The following is a 20,825-nucleotide window of genomic DNA, read 5'->3' on the forward strand; positions in this document are numbered from 1 at the left end:
TGTTACACATCAAAGTCAGAATGAGAATCAAAATGATTCGTAACAATCAAATTAACTAAATTGTGCTTGTAAAAAGGACTACAATCAATTAATCAGTTTGAAAACATCTAAATAAGTTAAACAATCAGCTCATAACCAAGGTAAGATTTTTTTTAATCAATTGTTTTCCTAAATTGTTTCCCAATGATTATCCAACAATTCGTGTAACAATTAATGAATGAAAAAATTACTACTACTATCATTGATTACCAATACTCATCAAACTAATTCAGTATTAATAGTAAGTTTAAAACCAATTGTTTATAATCATATTGATTTTGACCTAAACATAAATCATGATCAAAGTTAATCACTACAATAGGAACAATAATAATCCTAAATTGTTACTTTTTTCATATGATTTATATTGAGGTAAATTAAACAATTTACCTCACGTATTTCAATTGTAATAACAATAAGAATACATTAAATTATCAATGGATTAGTGAACCACAAAAAATGGCATAAATTTAAATAATCTTCATCCTTTTACCATCTTAATCATGATAAGATTATCATTTAATTGTTAACAATTAAGTGTCTCTCTGAAAAGTAAATCAAATCCATTGCAAACCAATGGTAATACAATTAGAATCAAGAACAAAGAGAAATAAATTGATTTCCAAATGAAAATTATCTTAATCATTCTAATCAATTAATAGTAACCAAGATAATTTACTAAACAATTAATGATAATTAACCTAAATTGTTGATCCGATGTCAACTATTAATATTATAACATTTAAAATTAACTTTTCTTTGTGTTTTGTTTTGTTTTTCATTTGATTCCTTTTATTTTCTTAATTAATAGTAAGTTAATTAATATTTTTTGGTTAATTAGTTTCTCCATTATTGTCTCACCTTAAGTGATTAAATTTCTGAATAGAAATTAAGTTAATTGTGAATATTGTCAATACAAGAAGATCATTAATCTTACCTGATTTTCTGTCGTTTTGTTATGAGTCTTCATTTCTCACAAAGTTTTACTTTGATTCTTATACATTATAAGTGTCCCATTTATTTACCTTTTGTCAACATTAAATCAATTGTTGATCATCAAGGGAACATCATTAACCATCTCTTAATTGTTGTAACCAATCATCTTCGGTATATGAATAATATATACACGTTACATGTTGGAAATCACGCTTTTGACAGTTATCTCTTTTTCCGAGTCAAATCATTTTCCAAATACAAACATCACAATCAGTTAATTATTTCTATTTACGGTAGACTAGTTACAAAGGTTGAGGTCGAGAATATGAATTGAGAAGGAAGACAAAACAGGTAAGATGATTATCATCATTCGAGAGAGAGAGAGAGAGAAAGAGAGAGAAAAGGTAAATGATCAGTTTTGGTTGTTTTTCGGGATCAAAGAGAAGAGAAAATTTGTTTTTTTTTTCTGTTCTATTCTAAATCAACAGGTAATGAGAATTAACTGATTCTGTTGATTGTCATTTCTTCATCTTCGTTTACCTTTCTTACCATGTGTCAGAATCTTGATCTGTGATTTATTTGTGCTCAGTTGTTATAATTTTTTTAAATTCGTTGTTATTGTCTCTGTGATTATCTCTTCAGTGTGATTAACGGTAATTAACCTGGACAATTATCAACATGTTACTCAATTATAATCTTGACCAACCAAGGGCATCAGGTCAACAAAAACCTCGACTTTACCGAACTCATTCTGTCAATCATATTCCTGTTCATCGTTATCACCAATTTCCTCCTCAACGATCAGATCACTATTCTAATGGATTATTATATCAAGGTAACTAATATATTTTGCAAATTATTTCGTGATCATCATCATGTGATTGATTTTTTTGCCTTTTTCTCTCGTTGATTCCAGTTGATCAAATGTCAAAATCTGATTACTTGACCAACTATCCAAGGGATTACACTGATCGGCTTCCACCTTCCGGTCAACCAAGTGGATCACGTCTTAAACGATCAACATCATTATACCAAAAGTCACCTCACCTGAGAAGGTAAATTTGAAATGTATTTAATTGTTAATAATCAACAACTTGCCTGGCGAATCATAAAGTTACTCCAATAAAATTAAGTCATTTTAATGTTTTTTTCCGTGAATTGTGTCACTCAATCATCTCTCATTGAATTACAATTTAGATTTACCATCATCTTTAATATAATTAAGTTATTTAGCTAATCCTTACCTTTAGTAAATGAGAAAATGTTTGAATCCATTTGTTAAATTGTTACTAAATGGTTATGATTATGAATACAAGAACATTGAATAAGATATAATAGTTTTAAACCGAAATCCACCCAAAAGTAAAAAAGTTTTCAGATTAAATGGAAAACCACAATTATTACAATTCTGATGATTACAGACAACAATTTATTCTTGCATGACAGTTTTTCTTTATTACGAAAACTTCATTTTCTTCAGAGTTTCCGTTTTCCTTTGAATTAACATGAAGAGATTTTATTTTCTTTTTTCTCTCTCTCTCTCAATTCTATTCTCTTTTCTTTTTCTTCCTTTGTTTCGATTTCAAATTTAAACTTCTCCCAACAGTCTAACCGATATCTATCAAGGTAAAGAGCGCGTAGTGGCCTTAATGGTCCGCGATAATCCGCCGACATCCATCGGTAAAAAGATTCCACCGTCAGTTAAATGGTCTCAACCTCTGTCATTGGATTATCATTGTTACGATGATACTTACATAAGGCACAATTCAAGTACGACAATTAAAGGTAAGTCCATATTCATTTGCAATAATAGTTAATCATTTGGACGATTAATCAATTGATTCGCATTCGTTAATTGTCAATGTAAACATTTAGTGTATTTGTGTCATTGATTGATTGTTATCGACAAACAATTTGGCTCATTTTCTAATTGTTATTGATCAGTTGATTAGATTTGATTCCTTGAGTTTTTTTTCAATTGATTGTTACCTGTTAAATTGTTTAATTGGCTGAGTAAATGATTAGTTTTAATCATTTTACTCTGGTCAAGTTAATTAGTAGTTTTTAATTGTTGTTTTATTTATTATGTTAACAATCAGCATAATTAACTATTAATTTGAATGTATCCTCAGGATTAACAACCTGAATGATTAAGTTGATTTTACTTTTATTTAGATTTGATTTAATTGTTTACAACTAATTTCAAATTAATCATTTGTATTTACAATCGTTTAAAATTTTAATCTAAATGATAATTGTAATTAACAAACAAACAGTTTAAACAAATCAATCAAATTAACTGTTTAATTGGTTCACAGGTCAATAATCAATGTTGCAATTTATAAATTGTAATTATGTTAATACATAAATGATGATTACTTTTATTTATTTTTTCAATTAAAGTTAATCAATCGATGAAATCAATTCAAATTAATAATTTAATCTCAATTCAACCTTGATCTTATTACAATTAATCAAATGATGATACAATTTATAATCAATTTGCAATTAAACAATTTAAACCAATGTTAAAGTTACACAACAATTAACAATCTTAAGGTTAAAAATAAAGAAACAGTCAACAACAATTAAATATTTCACTACTCACAATCAATATAATGAGCAATATCACTTAACAGTTACAATCAAATTGATTTCATCATTTTGATGACAATAAAAAACATCACAATTAACATTTCCCCAGTTATCATATATCAAAGATGATATTTAATCATCATAATCAGTACCATGATAGACAATCATCAACTTTTTTTCTGATAATGTTGCAAGTTAATCATCATCATCATCATGAATACATAAAATTAAGCTTAACAATCAAGAGCAATTTAATATTTCCTGACCAACAATTGACTCGCAGGTAAAATTGAGCTAAAAAAGGTAACAAAAAAATCAACATTAACTTGAAAACCTATTAACTTACCTGGTCATTTGTTTGTAAACAAACTTTTGCTACCTGTTGGTGTTTTTTTCATGATAATAATGATGTTAGTTGAATAATATCAAGAAAGAACAAAAAAAGTTATAATTGACACATGAGGGAACCAGAATTGTTGATAACTTACCCTGGCTCCTTAACAAAGGAAACATGCTCATGATAATCAAGAGATAATAATGATAATTATCTTAATCACTTATTAACTCATTGTTGTTAACCATTTAAGACAAAGCGAAAAGTGTGGAAAAGAAAATATCGTTGATAATTATTGTCTGATGATGAGACAAAGGAGGATGGAGATATGTATCTCCATGGTAATTAAAATCACCCTGAAAGGATGATCAATATGAGAATTAGATAATTTTTTGTTCTAATGTAATAGCGAATCCAATTCGCTTTCAAATTCTGATATGATGTTACCTTTATGCTTGGATAATAGTAATAGTTACTCTTGAGAAGCTCAAATCAAAGGATACGCCCGATACGTTCCTTGAGCACCTCTACCCTCCTCCTCCGTCCTCTTTCACTCACTCCTCTCTCTCTCTCATCTGCATCATCTTCATCATCTTCTTTGTCTCTTTTTCTTTTTTTAAAGTTCTCTCTCTCTTTCTCCTTTTCGGCTAAGAATAGGCCGGTCATCCAAAGATCACCACAACAACATCATCATCTCATCAGCAACAATTTAAAGTTTTCTGTTTTTTAGTTTTTTCTGTTAACGGTTAACAGATATAAACATTTACCTTTACCTGTACAGGTAATTTTCATTTCTCAAGTTATCCAACCAAATCAGTTGTAATTGTAAACTCTAACATTGAACATCAGGTTTCATTTGATTTCCTTTTCATTTCTTGATCTGTGTTGATTAATTATTTCCAATTAAATCTTAAGACGATCAATTGATTAACTATTTCTTTTCTTTCATGTTCTGTGTTTCAATTGGAAATTATTAATTATTGTGTTAACCTGTGTTTCCATTAGTGTTGATTGTTTGTTTTTCATCATCTTTTACCTGTCACATTACGAACACTGAACGGATTTAATTCTTCACCTTTATCTTTAATTAATCTCCACTTAATCTGATTATAATCTTGTCTTTTATCATTATAATTTGACAGAAAACCATTAGTTAATTCAAGGTAAGTTGTTGTTATATTGTCAGTGTTACAATTTTCCTCTTTACTCAACTACTAATTGTTGTTACTCAAAGTGATCAGAATACATGATTATCAACACAATCAGTGATTAAAAAGATGACCACCATGATAATGAAGGGACAAGAATCAACGACAAAATCAACAGAATTGTAATAATAATAATAATTTTCAATGATAATTAAATCAAACTGGTAAAACAATCAAATGAAACAGAATTGAAAACAATCAGTAAATTTGAAACACAAAACACTCAACAATTTAACCTGTTGATTGTTATTGTTGTTGCTCTTGATTCTATTAGCACAGTTAATACATACACAGATTAACCTTGAAGAGATGTCAAAGTTAATTGTTAACAATTAATTAGTAATTTAGAAGCAGAAAACTGGACAGAGATTAAGGAAAACCGGATTGAGAGGGAAAAACAGATTAATAGTGACCAGAAAACGTGGGAAAACATTACAAGTCCATGAGAAAAGACCTAATTGTTATCATTGACCAATGGACGAAACAAATGACCAGAGAAAGAGAAATGAAGATAACTCTTTCTTTATCTTCTTATTTGAGACACTTTTTCATCTTCATTGTCCTTGAAATGATCTCTAGTTAATCGTCTCAGACCTTAAACAAAAAAAAGTGTTCACTTTATAATCTAAAAAAGTTGTGGTCAGTTTATTGACTTGAATGGACACAATTATCCTTGCTGTCAATCAATTTAAATCATCTATGTGAAAGCCTCACAATTAACGTTTCATATTTACTATTAATAAGTATCTAATCATTAATGGTTAACCATTAAAAGTTTAATTGAAATGATGATGAAATCCCGATACACATCAATAGTATAATAATAATATCACTCTGATTTAATGAGCTGGTCAATCAACAATTAAGACTGAATTGTTGAGATAAATTATTCTCACGATTAAAAGATGAGTCTATTATCACCATGAATGATAAAACACCTCATCTTGTGTACTTTGTGGGTATTGTTATCATCCTCATCCTCATCTTCATCTTCATCCTCATCACCAATCACTTTTGCCAAGTTAATTATAAGTTAATCATGTTTGAAACACTTTTACAATTGATTATAATTCATTCATTAAGACTCACGTTGTTGACCTTTTTTTGCCACTATTGTTTTGGCTTAATTGTGATTCTCATTTAAATTAATAACTCTCATAATGTATATTAATATAAAACCCATATACTCACTCACAAATCATATAAATATAAATCAAGAGAGTTTATTAAATAATGATCAACAACAATCAACCAGCATCACATAATTACAATAATTAAACATAATTTAACAACACGAGTTACAATTCAAATTGTTACTATTAATGTAACTCATTTTTTTTTCACAATTAGATAAATTTTGATTTACACTTTTCATTCAACACGAATTGGAATAATTAACTAAATTTATTAATCACTTGGATCTAATTTTTCATCTCAGACCAATTAGCTTAATAATCAATTGATGATAGTAAATTTATTGATTTAGTTGTGAGACAATCATAACAATTAACTTTTACCTTTCGTTAGGATAAATTTTAAGAGTTTAATTTTTTAATTTCTGTTCCTAATCAGATTATGATGAACAATCAAATCAAATTAAATGATTACAATTGATATTAACCTAATTGTGATCTTTTAATCAGATGAAGAGAAATTAAAATGATGATGATTTAACTAAGGTGTGTATTGTTATTAATTATATTAATCATTTTCTCTTTCTAATTGTTTACCTTAATTGTAATCAATTGAATCTAATACTTGGTTAAAATTTCCTACAAAAAAAAACAATTAACTAAATTATCCAAACCCAAACAATGATTTGAAATCAATGAAATAAACAAATCAATTGGTTAACATATTAAAATTAACTTTCTAATGGATTAACTCACCTTAGAATTAAATTTAGCTTTAATTGACTCATCTAATTGAGTCCAAACTAAACTAACAATAAGACTAATCACAATTTAAATTGATCCCAATCAAAACAATCAAAAATAAATAAACAAACTAAATCACTAACTGTCAATAACCACAAACAGCAAAAACCTACACATATAAATTGTTAACACAGATTAACAATTGAACCAACTGATTTAGTTGATTAAGGACAAGATGATAATTGTTATTAATATAATATCATGTTTATCATCTTGATAATGATTAATATATTTGTTAGTTAATCATGATAATAATCAACAAAACCAAACCTTTATTTTCAACCCAATTGAAATGTATATAAATTTGTACAAGAAAAATGTGAACATTGCAAATTGTATTTACAATTTGTGTGCATAATCAAAGCAATTTAGTTAACTATCAAACAGTTAACTAAATATGAAGATGAGTGAATTAAAAACAAGGTAAGGTTAATTTACTACAATACAAAAAAAAAGAGATCACAATTAAGAAGTGAAAAGTTTTTACTTCACAACCGAAACCCGTTTCCATCTAATGGTCAATTCTTAATCATTAAGTGTAACCATTACAATCATTGGCTATTATTATTATTCAGTACAAATCATCATCAACTTAATCACACAATCAAATATTTCATCTTCATCTTTAATCATCTTATTTATTGATTGTTCAATCGCCATCCTGACATCTAACCTTTAACTACTCTCATGATTGATTTAGTTGATTTATTTTTAGTTAATCATTGGTGATTGATTTTTTCATTTTCTCACTCAGCCTAACAATCAATTTTTAATCAAACCAACTATTCAAATTTAATTGTAGTAATATTCAAGTGAAAGTGTAAACATTATCATCATCATCTTTTTTTTATGTCTTTCAAATGATTAACTTTGATTCTTGAGTTTTTTTCATCTTAATTGTCAATCTAATGTTGTTGCTTTTTTTATGTTTCTCTTAATTGTGATTAACAGAAAGTGAATCCTTAAAGGAAGGCCCCAGGAATCAATCAATCGCTTTTGATGGATCACAATTTAGTGCTTCCTTGTTTAAAAATGAATCACGCGATGGGATAATTTTCGGACTGGTCAAATCAACTAATCATGATTACAATCAACAATCACTTTCCAATCAGCGGAAACAATCAACAGTAACAATAGTTAATAGATCTTCAAGTAATCAGATAAATTCTGTTCGATTGATTAATGGACAGTTGAAACAATCGCAACCCTCGAAATCATATTATTCATCATTCTCCACGAATCGGATTCCATCTTCATCTCTCCAGTCTTCATCTTTATCCTCATCTTCACCACCTCCACCTCCTCCGCCACTCTCGTCATTACCTTCGATACCTTTACCTTCAATTCGAAAGGTCAATTTCTCTTCTCCGCCACCGCCGCGATCGTCGATACTCAAACGTTCACAGACATGTTTATCTCCACGACGATTTACCGATGATCAACAGCTCTACAATAATCGATGGGTTTCACCAGTTCGACGGCAAGCAATCTATTCAACGAGCGTTTATTCACCCCCACCACCGCCTCCACCACCTTTACCACCGACGGTAACACAATTTTCGGCACCAAGTAAATTTTCATCGGTGCTTATTGGACCTTCAGTGAAAAGTAAATCAGGAAAAACAGTATCACCACCACTCGAAGTGAAATCAAACAAGAAATCAACTCAATCATCTAAAAGTCAACTTTCCTCTGTGAATATTAATCAAAGTGATTTAAATTGGAAATCAAGTTGCTCTTATTGTTTACCATTATCTAAATTATCATCACTATCGATTTCATCAACACCAACAGTGACACCATTATCATCACCCTCAGGGGGTAATGGAAAGGTAACTGTTAACTCATCGTCGAGTAATGGTCAACCACAACGGCAACAATTAACCACGGAAAGTGATCAAAAGTGTACTTGTTATACTGATTTTAGTGAAAAATTGAAAGCAAATTATTTAACAACAATTAAATCTACACCAATAACTCAATCATCTTCATCTTCTTTATCATCACCGACATCGATAACAATTGATACTCCTTCATCTTCAGATACTAATAGGAAAAAAAGTGACCAATCATCTCCATCTTCATCTTCAAGTGGAATCGTATCAACATCATCATTCAAATCATCAGCATCTTGTGATCAATCAAATGATACTTATCATCGTAATCATCCCTCACCATCATCATCATCATCAACAATAACATCTAAATCAAGTTCATTCATAAACAGTAATCAAAGTTCAGTCTCTATGAGTCCAACTATTGTTAAGGAAGTAATGAAAAACATGGCTAATGGTAAAATGATTAAAATTAATCATGATAATCATCAGATTAAAGAAACTGAAAAGGTAATTAAACTTGATCCTTGTTCAACAATTAATCAATTAAATCAGTTGATATCAATGAATGTTCACCTTTACACAATTAAGCAAAAAAGATTCAATTAATTAGCTATTGTTTCTGATCATCTAGAATCCAACATAATCTAAATTGTCACCGTAATTGTGATTATCATTAATTACATATTCTTATGCACTGTTTACTGTAATAAAAGGTTTAGAACCTTTTTTCCCATGATGACCTCTTCCGTTCTGTTAATTGTGAGATATTGTTTCAGATAATGAGGATTCTAAATGCTGGATAGAGAGAGAGAGAGAGAGAGATTAACGATTTTTTGACATAATTAACTTGGGACGAAGATAATTGATGATGAATAATTAAGACTTACTCTTTGTTTTAAGCAAATAATACATTTTAATTTACTAATTTTCCTTGTTTATCATCAACAATTATCAGTATTCTTTCATTACGGTAAATTGTTATTACCGTGGTAAACTATCAATGCGTAAATGCGTTTCCGTGATGTTGATGATACTTGAATCCTCTTCATGGGAGACAAAAATGAGCTTCATTATTATTACATGAATCAGGTAAACATTGTCAGTTTTTCTGTTGATAATCTTCATCATCACGCAATTTTATCACAGCGATTAGTTTAAATCAGAATAATAATATAGAGATTCCGTTTCTCAGGTCAAATTTCACTTTTCCAGGCCACCATGTCAGACATTAATCTCAGGGTAGATCCATTGTATTCATCGTCATTGTCATCATCATGATCATCATCACCTTTGTCGAGTTGATTCTGTTAATTATTCTGGAAGAGAAATGAAAACAAAAAGATTAATCTTAACTCAAGAATCAAATTGTTTCATGATTGCGAAAAAATGAACAATTTAAACAATTCCATCATGATGATGACAACCATGTACACTATTTGTTAATTGTATCAACTTTGATTTGATTTAATTCTCACATAAAAAATAATTCCAATTTTAAGTTTTCATTCAAGTTGAACTTTTTTTTTCTGTTCATGATCAACTTTTTTTTCATCGTAATTGTGATCACACACTTTTCTCAACGTAATTAACAAAATCATTACAATAATACAATTGATCTCACTTATATTGACTGATTGTTTCAAGTAATATTTAACCCAAACAATCAGATACATAAATTGTTTACAATTAATTTCTATGTTATTACAATCAAGAGAAAAAGATAATGATAAAAATGATCATAAATATTGATACAATTTCATATAATGATTAACTGTTCCCATCAATTAAACTTACTGACCATTAACCTTTGACCTAATTTTGGACCAGAAACAAGTACAAAATTACCTATGAAAAATGATTCCAATTTAAACTGAAACTTAATGATGATAATCATATCATATCATTATGATTATCATATTGATAAATAATTAATAATCTAAATATATAATCAATTATAATATTATATCATTAATATTCAATGATATGATTAACATTCATTAATTATTAACTGAATATGATTTAACTAATTAACAATATTAATCATGAATTTCACCTTGAATTCTATTGATATAATCATATGTTAATTATTCTATGATGATATTCAATTATTACATGATCATCTTATTATGATATATCATCAATACATTACATTGATTAATTGATTTCTATTAGTATCATTGATACTTTTATCTAATTGATATCTATCATTTCATCTTCTTATCATCATTCTATTGATGTAAGTTGTAATCAACTATCAATATATTCAATTCCAACATCATCCAAACGGTGATTAGTGTAAATATTAATATATAAACAGAATCATTGTCTTGTTTTGTATTTTTCGGCTTCTTGATTATCCGTTTCTGGCCTCACTCTCCTTTGGAGGGTCAAAAGATGTTACTGTCATTAAGTTGATTGATACAGTTGGTCAAGCTCACTTGGTCATCATCATCATCATCATTTCCATCATCATGCTTAGCCTCCGTCTTTTGACCTGGATTTTTTTTCCGTAACTTTGTGTAGATGAAAAATATAACCCAAACAACGTTATCCAATATTAAATGTTGAGAGATTGTGAATAATAGATTTCGCCTCCTTCAGGGTAATTAACGGGACACTCCTTGGAATCATTTATTAACCAATTACATTGTAAATAAGGCTTCGAATCCAATCTGTGAATTTAATGAGAAAATAGATTGATACACTTTTCCATAGTAATTAGATTGAACATTTAATTAGCTTACCTATTAGATTCAATTATATGGAATTGATAATCTTTTGACTTACCTCTTTTCTTTCAGAGTGAGAACTTGATTTTTCACAATCTTCATCCTCTGAGGGTCAATCAGTGAACTTGACCATTATTACCAATAGTTGATAGACAAGATTGATCAGCATCATCTCATTGATTCTTTAGTATTAATTAAGATTTAGAAAGATGAGATTTTCATTGAAAGGTGATTAACCTTTTCCATCAATGATATTAACTGGAGATCAATTTTTTGATTGATTATCTTAGAATCTCAGTTGACAATTAAGAGGAGAAAAAGTCAACAAGATTAACGGTTTAAAGGATAAATCCATCATTTATCCTCCCCCGAGCAAGAAAAAAAAAGGTTTACAAATGAATTTCACTCATGTGTTAACCTTTGATTAGAAATGAAATATTCATGATTGAAATTCATTCATATGAATTTGAGTGTTTGTATTCATGATAATTCATTGCACTTTGTTATTATTGTTTGAGATGGTGTTGATGATAATGATTTTCTTGATTATCGTTAAATTGTTCAACGTTTAAATTGAAATTTCTTTAACTATGAACAAAATCCGTCTCTTTGCTTGTCTCCTTATTCACTCAACCATTTAGTGAGTTAATTGTTCACCATTGATTGTTCATTTCTAACTTTGATTCTTTCACCATGTTGTCATAATAATTGTAAAAGTTTTCTTGGAGACAGTTTGTTAATGATGATTTTGATTGTTGAAGATGAACTTGAAAATAATTAACTAATTGTTTCCATCATCATTTCATAATCAGCGAGTCAAAAGTTTTCCACCATATTGAAAGTGAATTGAACAAGAAACGGAAACATGATTGTTGTTATTACAGTTAAACCAACCGATTGATCATCTCGTTTTTACCTAATGATAAAATAAGAAAAAGCAAATTAACAATTATGCAAATCTAATTACAATAATGATGATGATTAAGAGTGAAAGTACATGATAGTAAATTCATATTAAGGGTAATGGATAATTTTTTCATTAATTCTTTTCAAATATGAAAATATTACTTTCATTAAGAAATTATCATTACTTCAATTGCGATAATTATGATTATCGGATGACAGGAAAAAACATCTCATTTTGTAGTATAAGTTTACTACAGTTGAATAGTAATTAGAATTAATAATTTAGGGCATATGCTTAGTTTAAGTGACAATTGTAACTACAATTAGCAAACCAACTAATCACCACGATTAACACTTTTCCATTTTTTTCTTTATATGGTCAATTGTCCAGTTTTTTTCCTTGTTGTTGTTGATTCCATCTTTTCTTGATTGTTGACTTTATGCAAATTATTAAGATTCAATGTAATCAGTGGCCTTTAGATTGTAATTAAGTTCAGTCTTATACCTGGATTATGAACGAAAAAATGCTTCATTCTGTAAAGAGAATAGAAAAAAAAAGAAGAAATAGATTTTCATCATTAGTTTATGCATAAAATGAGAGAGTTAATGATGATCTGAAAGAATTTTTTTCTCCATCTTCATCTTTTATTTATTTCTCTTCATCGTAAATGATATTAGATCAAAATAGAAGTTTGAAAATAGGGATGGAGAGAGAATATCAAATTGTAAATATTATGGAAGTTAATCACTCTCATTGAATTGGCTAATTAATTTGGAAAACAATTAATCATTCATCAAACGGTATCTTATCAATTGTTGAAATCTTTTTCTCTAGAAACTGTAACAGTCTAACCAGTCAATTAAATTCTGCTTCTTAATCAGATTCTCAATGATGATGATGATGATGAACAGAAAAAGCATTTGCAAAAACTCATAAGATATTTTGAGATAATAGAATCATCATAATCATCATCATCTGAGAATAATAAAAATTAATGATGGAATAGAAGAAACTGATTAACGATGACTGATTACAATTACTCTCTCACAAGAGATGCAGGAAAGGTGACATGTTAGGATGTATTACTTACTAAAGATAATTGTTTGAAATAAATATAAAAATCTATTCAATCAAAGTGGATATTAAGATGATTAACAATCACGATGTTGATGATGTTGATGATGATGAAGGTGTAGGAGTGGTTGATGAAAATACTGATAGAACTGAAAAAGATGATTCCAATTTGAAAAGTCTCTCCTGTCAGATTGGTTTCCATTTTAAAATGTTGATACTCCTTGGAAATCATGGTTAATCAACCTGAATTTTTTTCCTCTCTCCATCTTTTGATAATCCTAATTTGCTTTTCCACCATCATCATATGATTTAATCAACTTTCCAAAATTTTGATCAGTTACATATTAACTGATGATGGAAGATGATGATGATGATGACCCATCTTTTTGTTGTTGATGTTGTTCCTTGTTTCCTACATTAGAAGCTCATCCTTTTTACATTTATACATCACCTTAATAGCAATAATAATTAACAACAATAAAGATGAATAGATGGATGATAAACTAAAAGAGAAAGAAAAAGAAGAAAATAAAATAAAATCATAATCATCATGATAATTCAGTTGTTAATTGTAATACATGAAAACAAGAGATTGGTAGGAAAGGGAATGTAAAAGAGAAACACAACAAGAAAATGATTGAAATGAGAATTATTTAAATTGTTCTTGTTTCTCATTTACATCATCAGGGTGAATACTTACTTAATAAAGTAATTAAGGTTCCACTTTTATCACCATTAAATTAGTTATTTTAAGGTAAATGATAAAAAAATAATCAACACAAACAGAAACTCAATTCATATAAACATCAGAACAACAGGAAAAAGGGATTGTATCAATTCACAGTTTTCATTTTCTTCTTATTGTTAATTGGATTATCCACCAAAATCAATCGAAGTCCAGAACAGTTAATCTTGACCATCATCAAATTTACCACAATTAAATCAAGTTGATTAAATCAACAAGTGAATTAATCAACAGAATCTTTGGTTTTTCAGAAAAGAAAATTTTTTATTCTTTTCTTTTGGTTAATATTTTAACCGCTTCACTTTTGTTCGCGCTCTCAACAAGTGATGTTAAAATCTTTTTAATTGTTGACACGATGATTAATTGTTAATCCAACGGAAAATTGAGTTAATTAACGTTTATTTTGTTTCTTCTCAAATCAACTGATTAATGGATCATCTTACCAAACCAATATCATCTTCTTTCCCCATTCAAACTTGGCTTCTTTCAACATGTTCACCTTCATCTTTACCCTTTACCAAGACTTTGATTAAGGTTAAATTTTTAATTATCTTCAATTGTTTAACTATAATTGATTAGCAATTCATGCTGATTGTTGACCTTCTTTACCTGTGTTTTTGTTGTTTGTGAATTGATTAATTTCCATATGATTGTTTTAAATTATTTTCTCTCTCCATCATCATGTTACTGTTTTCATTTTCTATAATTGGAACTTACAAAACTGTAAGTTCCAATTAATCTTTCTCTTGCTTGTTCTGTCTGTGATTCTGATTTGTTTTAATTAATTTCACTTAATTATAATTGTTGACAGTTTTTATTAATCTATAGGTAATCATAATTTGAAGAAAACAATTTCTTGTTTACAAATTGGGACAATCTTTTGATATATTTGGAGCAAGAAAAATCTTACCGCTCAATCATCTGATATGAAAATCCTTTGATTTCAATCATTTATCCCCATTCATCTAAATCATTTCATGATTTATTTTATATTCACCTTGATTTTTTTCCTCTATCACCTTAATCTCAAGGGGTTAATCACTGATTTATTTTATATATATAAATTTCTAATGGTGATCATTAATTTCTCTCTTTTCTTTTTCATCTTCTATTGTTTTCTCAACAGGTAAGCACAATAATCCAACAAACCAATGGAAAGGAAATGAACATAACATTGAACAATCTACCAAATAACAATTTAAACACCACCAAAGGATTAAAATCACCATCACCAGTTGATGGATTAGACAATGGAGCAAGTGATCCAGGAATAGATTCATCAAAAGAAAGTAGCAATGAATCAAATGATGAGAATGATAAGAATCAAGTTAATCAACACTGTTCATTGGATAAGCGACCCTCCAAACCTCCTCGAAAGTCTTGTCTCAATGATGCAAATGGATACGAACAACAAAACGATAATCTGGTCGAGGAAATATATTTAGCAGCCGAACCTGCACCAGTAGTGACCCAAACTGACCATCAACAATCAACAGAAACCAAAGTAACATGTAACAATTTAAGGTAATCATTGAATCACAAAAATGAACACTCGAAATCTTACCGATAGTTTAACAAGAGTTTCTATTAGATTAATTAATCTTTAATCTAATGTCTCTCTTTTTTTCCTTGTTGATGTTGATTTACAAATTAACAATTAGAATTTTAAATTATTCTTGATCGTTTTAATTGTTTGTCTCTTTAGGTCAACATTAATTGTTACCATTAATTAATTATTTCACTTTCACTTAGATTCTAATTAAGATTTAGTTTAGGTGATGTTTTTAATTGTCCCTGTTGGCAATTTAGTTTACATTTTGATGAGTAAATAATTTCCAATAGAATTGATTGTTAAATTACTAATCAACTAATCATATTGACTGATTGCCCTTTTCTAATTAATTCAAACTAATCAATTGACAATATAAACAAATCCTTAATCCAATTAATTAATTTATCCACGAGCTAAAACTTTACCTTAATTTAATAACAATCTTTCTGATTAAATTTCTCAATTAATATAAATAATATACAACAGGACAAATTACTGAATTAATTTTCTTATACCAATTAACACAACTTAATATATAAATTTATTTCCTTAATCGTTTAAATTAATTACAATCTAAAATTAAATTACATTCACTCAACAATATTGAATGTTGATTAATTTTGATTTAGTTTCTTCACCTCTTTCCAATTTAATTAAATCAACTTTATCCCTTTGAATTAACTTTCAATTGATTAATCTATTATTTTGTTAGAACAATTTAATAAACTTAATCAAATTAATTTAATCCTATTAATATTATAACAGATTATGTTTAGGATTAAAAAGCCTTTCCCAACATGTATCAATAATAATCCATTCACAATTAAATTTAATTCCTGCTTAAATCTATGATACTTTAATCAACTGTAAATTCAACGATGAAGCTTAAATCATTACCTTTTTTTTTATTACTACTATTAGATGAGTATAACAATCAACTAATCAAAAAGTGAATTAACTTGTTGATTGACAGTTACTATTAACGTTTCCTACAATTTGATTTAATTTTAAATTACTTTCATGTTAAGGCCTCTCTTCATGGTTAAAACTCCTACTCATTACAACAATTAATTTAAAATCAACAATATTTTGTTGATAATTATCATGATTACAATCAAAATGATGATGGTAATTAACATAAATAATTTTACTTGATTTAATAATAACAATTTAAGTAACATTTATTTCAATTTTGTCTTTAAAACTTTCATCCTTTTCATTCAACTAATTTAAAACACAATCAAATTGTCATTATTTCAATTTCAAGGAAATTAAAGTCAACACAATTGTTAATTGTTGTTGATTTCACTTTTATCGATTGTGTATAAAAATAGTTGTTTAAACTCTTAATTGTTTATCGTTAATTGTAACGTTTACATTGTTTACTAATTTTGTTTTGTTTTCGTTTTCATTTAATCAGTGAAAATGATCTTAATCTGTTACCACCTCCACCGCCAGCGGCTAAACATTTTGTCGTGGTTGCCATTGACTTTGGTACAACTTATTCTGGTTACGCGTTCAGTTTTACCCGATCACCGGAGGCCATTCACATGATGAGAAAATGGGATGACGGATGTGACCCTGACGTGAACAATCATAAAACACCGACCATTTTGTTACTCAACCCATCGGGTGATTTCCATGCCTTTGGAAGTGCAGCTCGAGAAGCGTATCACGGCCTATCCGCGGACGAAGCCAAGGATTGGTTTTACTTTGAGAAATTTAAAATGTCCTTACACACGACCCTTCACTTAACCAAATCGACCTCCTTAACCGCCGCCAATGGTAAAAAAATATCAGCATTAACAGTTTTCGCTTCCAGTTTAGCCTATTTCAAGAATCACGCACTTACCGAGTTAAGTGAACAATGTGCGACTCGAATCGAAGATGAAGATGTCCGTTGGGTGGTAACTGTACCAGCTCTTTGGCGACAAACGGCCAAACAATTCATGAGAATGGCCGCTTATCAAGCGGGCTTAGCTTCACCCGATAATCCAAGTCAACTTTTAATCTCACCGGAACCAGAAGCTGCTGCTATTTATTGTCGAAAGTTAAAGGTTAATCAACTAATTCCGGAAGGACCAAGTAAAAATGGTCGAATCACTAATGGTACTTACACCACTAATGGTAACAATAACAACAACAGTACAAATGGAAATCTATTTGACCATGAAAAAGATAATCACTCGGCGAATGATCAAGCGATATCAATTAAGAAAGGTAACTAAATACCTTTCTTCATGAAACAATTTAGTCAATCTTTTCCTAACTACTACAGTCTCATGATGGTTTGCCTTTTTTTTAATCATCATTACATTTAGTTTATTATTAACTTTCACAATCAATTGATTGATGTTGATGGTGTGATGATGATCAATTTTTCTGTTCTTTGAATTGGAAAATTTTCAATCGCAAAGCTCATCAGACTTTCAATCAATTTGTTTAATCATTTTTCGTTACATTGAGATGATCATAATCATCATTATATGTCAGTCATATTGTTACCAGAATTTAATGTTTCTTTTTGTATCTGATTCTGAATCTATACTCAGAATTTTATTTTCTATTGGAACTTATTTCTAATCCTTGTTTCTTTTATTGCAATAGGTACTCGTTACATGGTTGTTGACTGTGGCGGTGGAACTGTTGATATAACCGTTCATGAGATTCACGATGACCTGCGGTCACTTAAAGAGCTGCATCGAGCTACAGGTTGTCCATTTGGTTCCACTGGAGTTGATCGGGAATTTGAAAATCTTTTAGAAGATATTTTTGGCTCCAAATTTTGTGATGATTTTCGTGTCAAATTGCCGTCCGGTTACGTTACCCTAATGACCACTTTCGAGGGTCGAAAACGAGCTGCCAATACTGTTTCGTCAACGCCTTACAACATTGTACTTCCTTTTTCGTTTATCCAATCAGTTCGTAAATGGAAAGGTTCAACTGTTGATTCGATGGTTAAAAAATATGGTTCATCTGATGTTTCCTTTGACCCTCGATTGGGTATATTACGTATTTCCGCTTCCATGATGCGTAAACTTTTTGAACCAACTTGCGAAAAAATTGTTTCGCAGATCAATTCAATCATTGAATCTAAAAACTGTTGTTCCAGTGTTTGTGACGGTACCAATTTGGGTTACCTATTTTTGGTCGGTGGTTTCGCCGAGAGTCAATTACTTCAGAGTTACATTAGATCAGCATTTTCTTCCCGTCTTCGAGTCATCATACCTCAAGGTGTTAGCTCTTCTATCCTTCGAGGAGCCGTTCTATTTGGCCTTGATCCTTCCATCATTTCGGTCCGTCGATCAAAAATGACCTATGGTATTGGTATTCTAAACCGTTTCATTCACGGTTATCATCCCCTCTCCAAACTGGTTGTTCGAGATGGTGTTGAATGGTGTTCAGATATTTTCGATAAATTTGTTCTCACCGATCAGTCCATTGCCACGGGCGATTTGGTCACTCGAAGTTACACTCCAGCCAAAAATGGACAAAAGTTCAGTGTACTTAACATTTATTGTTCCGAACGAGATGATGTTAGATTTATAACCGATGAAGGGGTAACTCGATGTGGTACCTTGGTACTTGATCTTGACGATTTACATGATTACCATGATATAAGTGATTCTAATTGTAAAAAGTTAGAAAATAATTTAAATCATAATTTCAAAAGGCCCATCAAAAAATTGAACACCAATCAAGTGACAATACCAACGACAACAATAAGTTCAACTACAACGATTGATCTTAAATCAAGGATTAATGGAAAATTAAAGTTATCCAAACTATCCAGAGATGATGGAAATACAGCTGATGATGATAATAGTGATAACGATAATATTCAGGATTCGCGGAAGAAGAAAAAAGAATCCGATTCCCCGTCAACAACACCTCCTCCAGTTCCACCACCATTACCACCTCCATCATTAGAATTTACAATCAACGGCAATACAAACAATTCCCGTGGACGAGAAATTCAAACCAATATGATTTTCGGTGATACTGAAATTAAAGTGACAGCAATTGATGTTCAATCAGGAAGAAAAGTCAGAGCAGAAATTGATTTCTTAAGTCAATAAGTAATAATCATTTTGAAATGTTAATCAAAACATTCATCAACTAATCATCATTGAGATTGCGAAAAGAAAAATCAATTGAACCCAATTGGATTTAATCATCTTATTGATGAACACCATTAACAACGTGCCAAAGCGTGAATAACAATCACACTGTTTAATTTTCACCAGAGATTTTTTTTCTCATTAATTAATCATCATCTTCATCACCACTAATTCATAAAATTCTTAATCACAACAATTAACAACTAATAAGCTGAAAAAAATTGTAAAAAAATCAACTAGTTTGACTAAATATTTGATGTATTCATATAAAAGATTAATCAACAATCAAATAGATTTGATTGATCAAAAAGGGAAGAACAATCCAAACTTGAATTAATTTTCTTGTTCAATAAAAGTTAAAATAATCATTTCTATCATTAAAAGATGATTTGACCAAGAAATAGATTACAATTAATTCATAAACTTTTCAATTTTTTCCCAATTAAGATCAATTCTTAACAATTGAACAACTTGATTGATTCAATTAAGCAAATTGATTCATATCCATCCATTGATATGATTAATTTAATCCAACTCGGGCCATGAAAGAGCAAATTAGTCCAAATGATTAAAATTCGAGCAATTGTTGAATTAATTGCGATATCGGTCAATGTATCGATTGTGTTGACGAAAAATTCAAAATTGGAATTTAAATGTTTTCTTTTAAACTTCGCGCCAAATTGAACGAAAATTGGATTGAGAAAAAAATTCTCATTAAATTGAGTTGATTGAGAAAATTAAATGAACACTAATTGAATTAAATTTTGTTTCGTTTTATTATTAATTATGTCGCAAGTTTTTTTGTTCTTT

The 20,825-nt window shown here is 29.2% G+C and overlaps 1 protein-coding gene and 1 long non-coding RNA gene across 6 annotated transcripts; one reads left to right on the forward strand and one right to left on the reverse strand.

Moving 5' to 3' along the window:
- The first annotated feature begins 7 nt into the window (after positions 1 to 7).
- On the forward strand, positions 8 to 20,430 carry LOC128389472 (uncharacterized). Of its 3 annotated transcripts, none has more exons than XM_053349070.1 (8): positions 8 to 140; positions 1,618 to 1,810; positions 1,892 to 2,030; positions 2,582 to 2,760; positions 8,001 to 9,394; positions 15,469 to 15,866; positions 17,315 to 18,114; positions 18,502 to 20,430. In XM_053349070.1, the coding sequence occupies exons 2-8, from the start codon at positions 1,654 to 1,656 to the stop codon at positions 19,971 to 19,973; spliced, it is 4,539 nt and encodes a 1,512-aa protein (XP_053205045.1). In that variant the 5' UTR covers positions 8 to 140; positions 1,618 to 1,653; the 3' UTR covers positions 19,974 to 20,430. The 3 variants fall into 3 exon arrangements, with proteins under 3 accessions (XP_053205045.1, XP_053205046.1, XP_053205044.1); XM_053349071.1 differs by lacking the exon at positions 8 to 140 and adding an exon at positions 1,082 to 1,326; XM_053349069.1 differs by lacking the exon at positions 8 to 140 and having other exon boundaries at positions 1,391 to 1,810.
- On the reverse strand, positions 11,151 to 14,599 carry LOC128389477 (uncharacterized). 3 transcript variants are annotated; one of them, XR_008325469.1, is made up of 5 exons: positions 14,298 to 14,599; positions 13,614 to 14,100; positions 12,844 to 13,056; positions 11,632 to 12,532; positions 11,151 to 11,559 (listed from the first exon to the last, which is right to left on the reverse strand). It is a non-coding gene; the product is annotated as an uncharacterized LOC128389477 (long non-coding RNA). The 3 variants fall into 3 exon arrangements; XR_008325468.1 differs by having other exon boundaries at positions 11,675 to 12,532; positions 12,708 to 13,056; XR_008325467.1 differs by having other exon boundaries at positions 12,708 to 13,056.
- Positions 20,431 to 20,825: the final 395 nt, after the last annotated feature.

The sequence above is a fragment of the Panonychus citri genome, unplaced genomic scaffold, assembly GCF_014898815.1.
Source record: "Panonychus citri isolate SS breed McGregor unplaced genomic scaffold, ASM1489881v1 Contig00108, whole genome shotgun sequence".
NCBI lineage: Eukaryota > Metazoa > Arthropoda > Arachnida > Trombidiformes > Tetranychidae > Panonychus > Panonychus citri.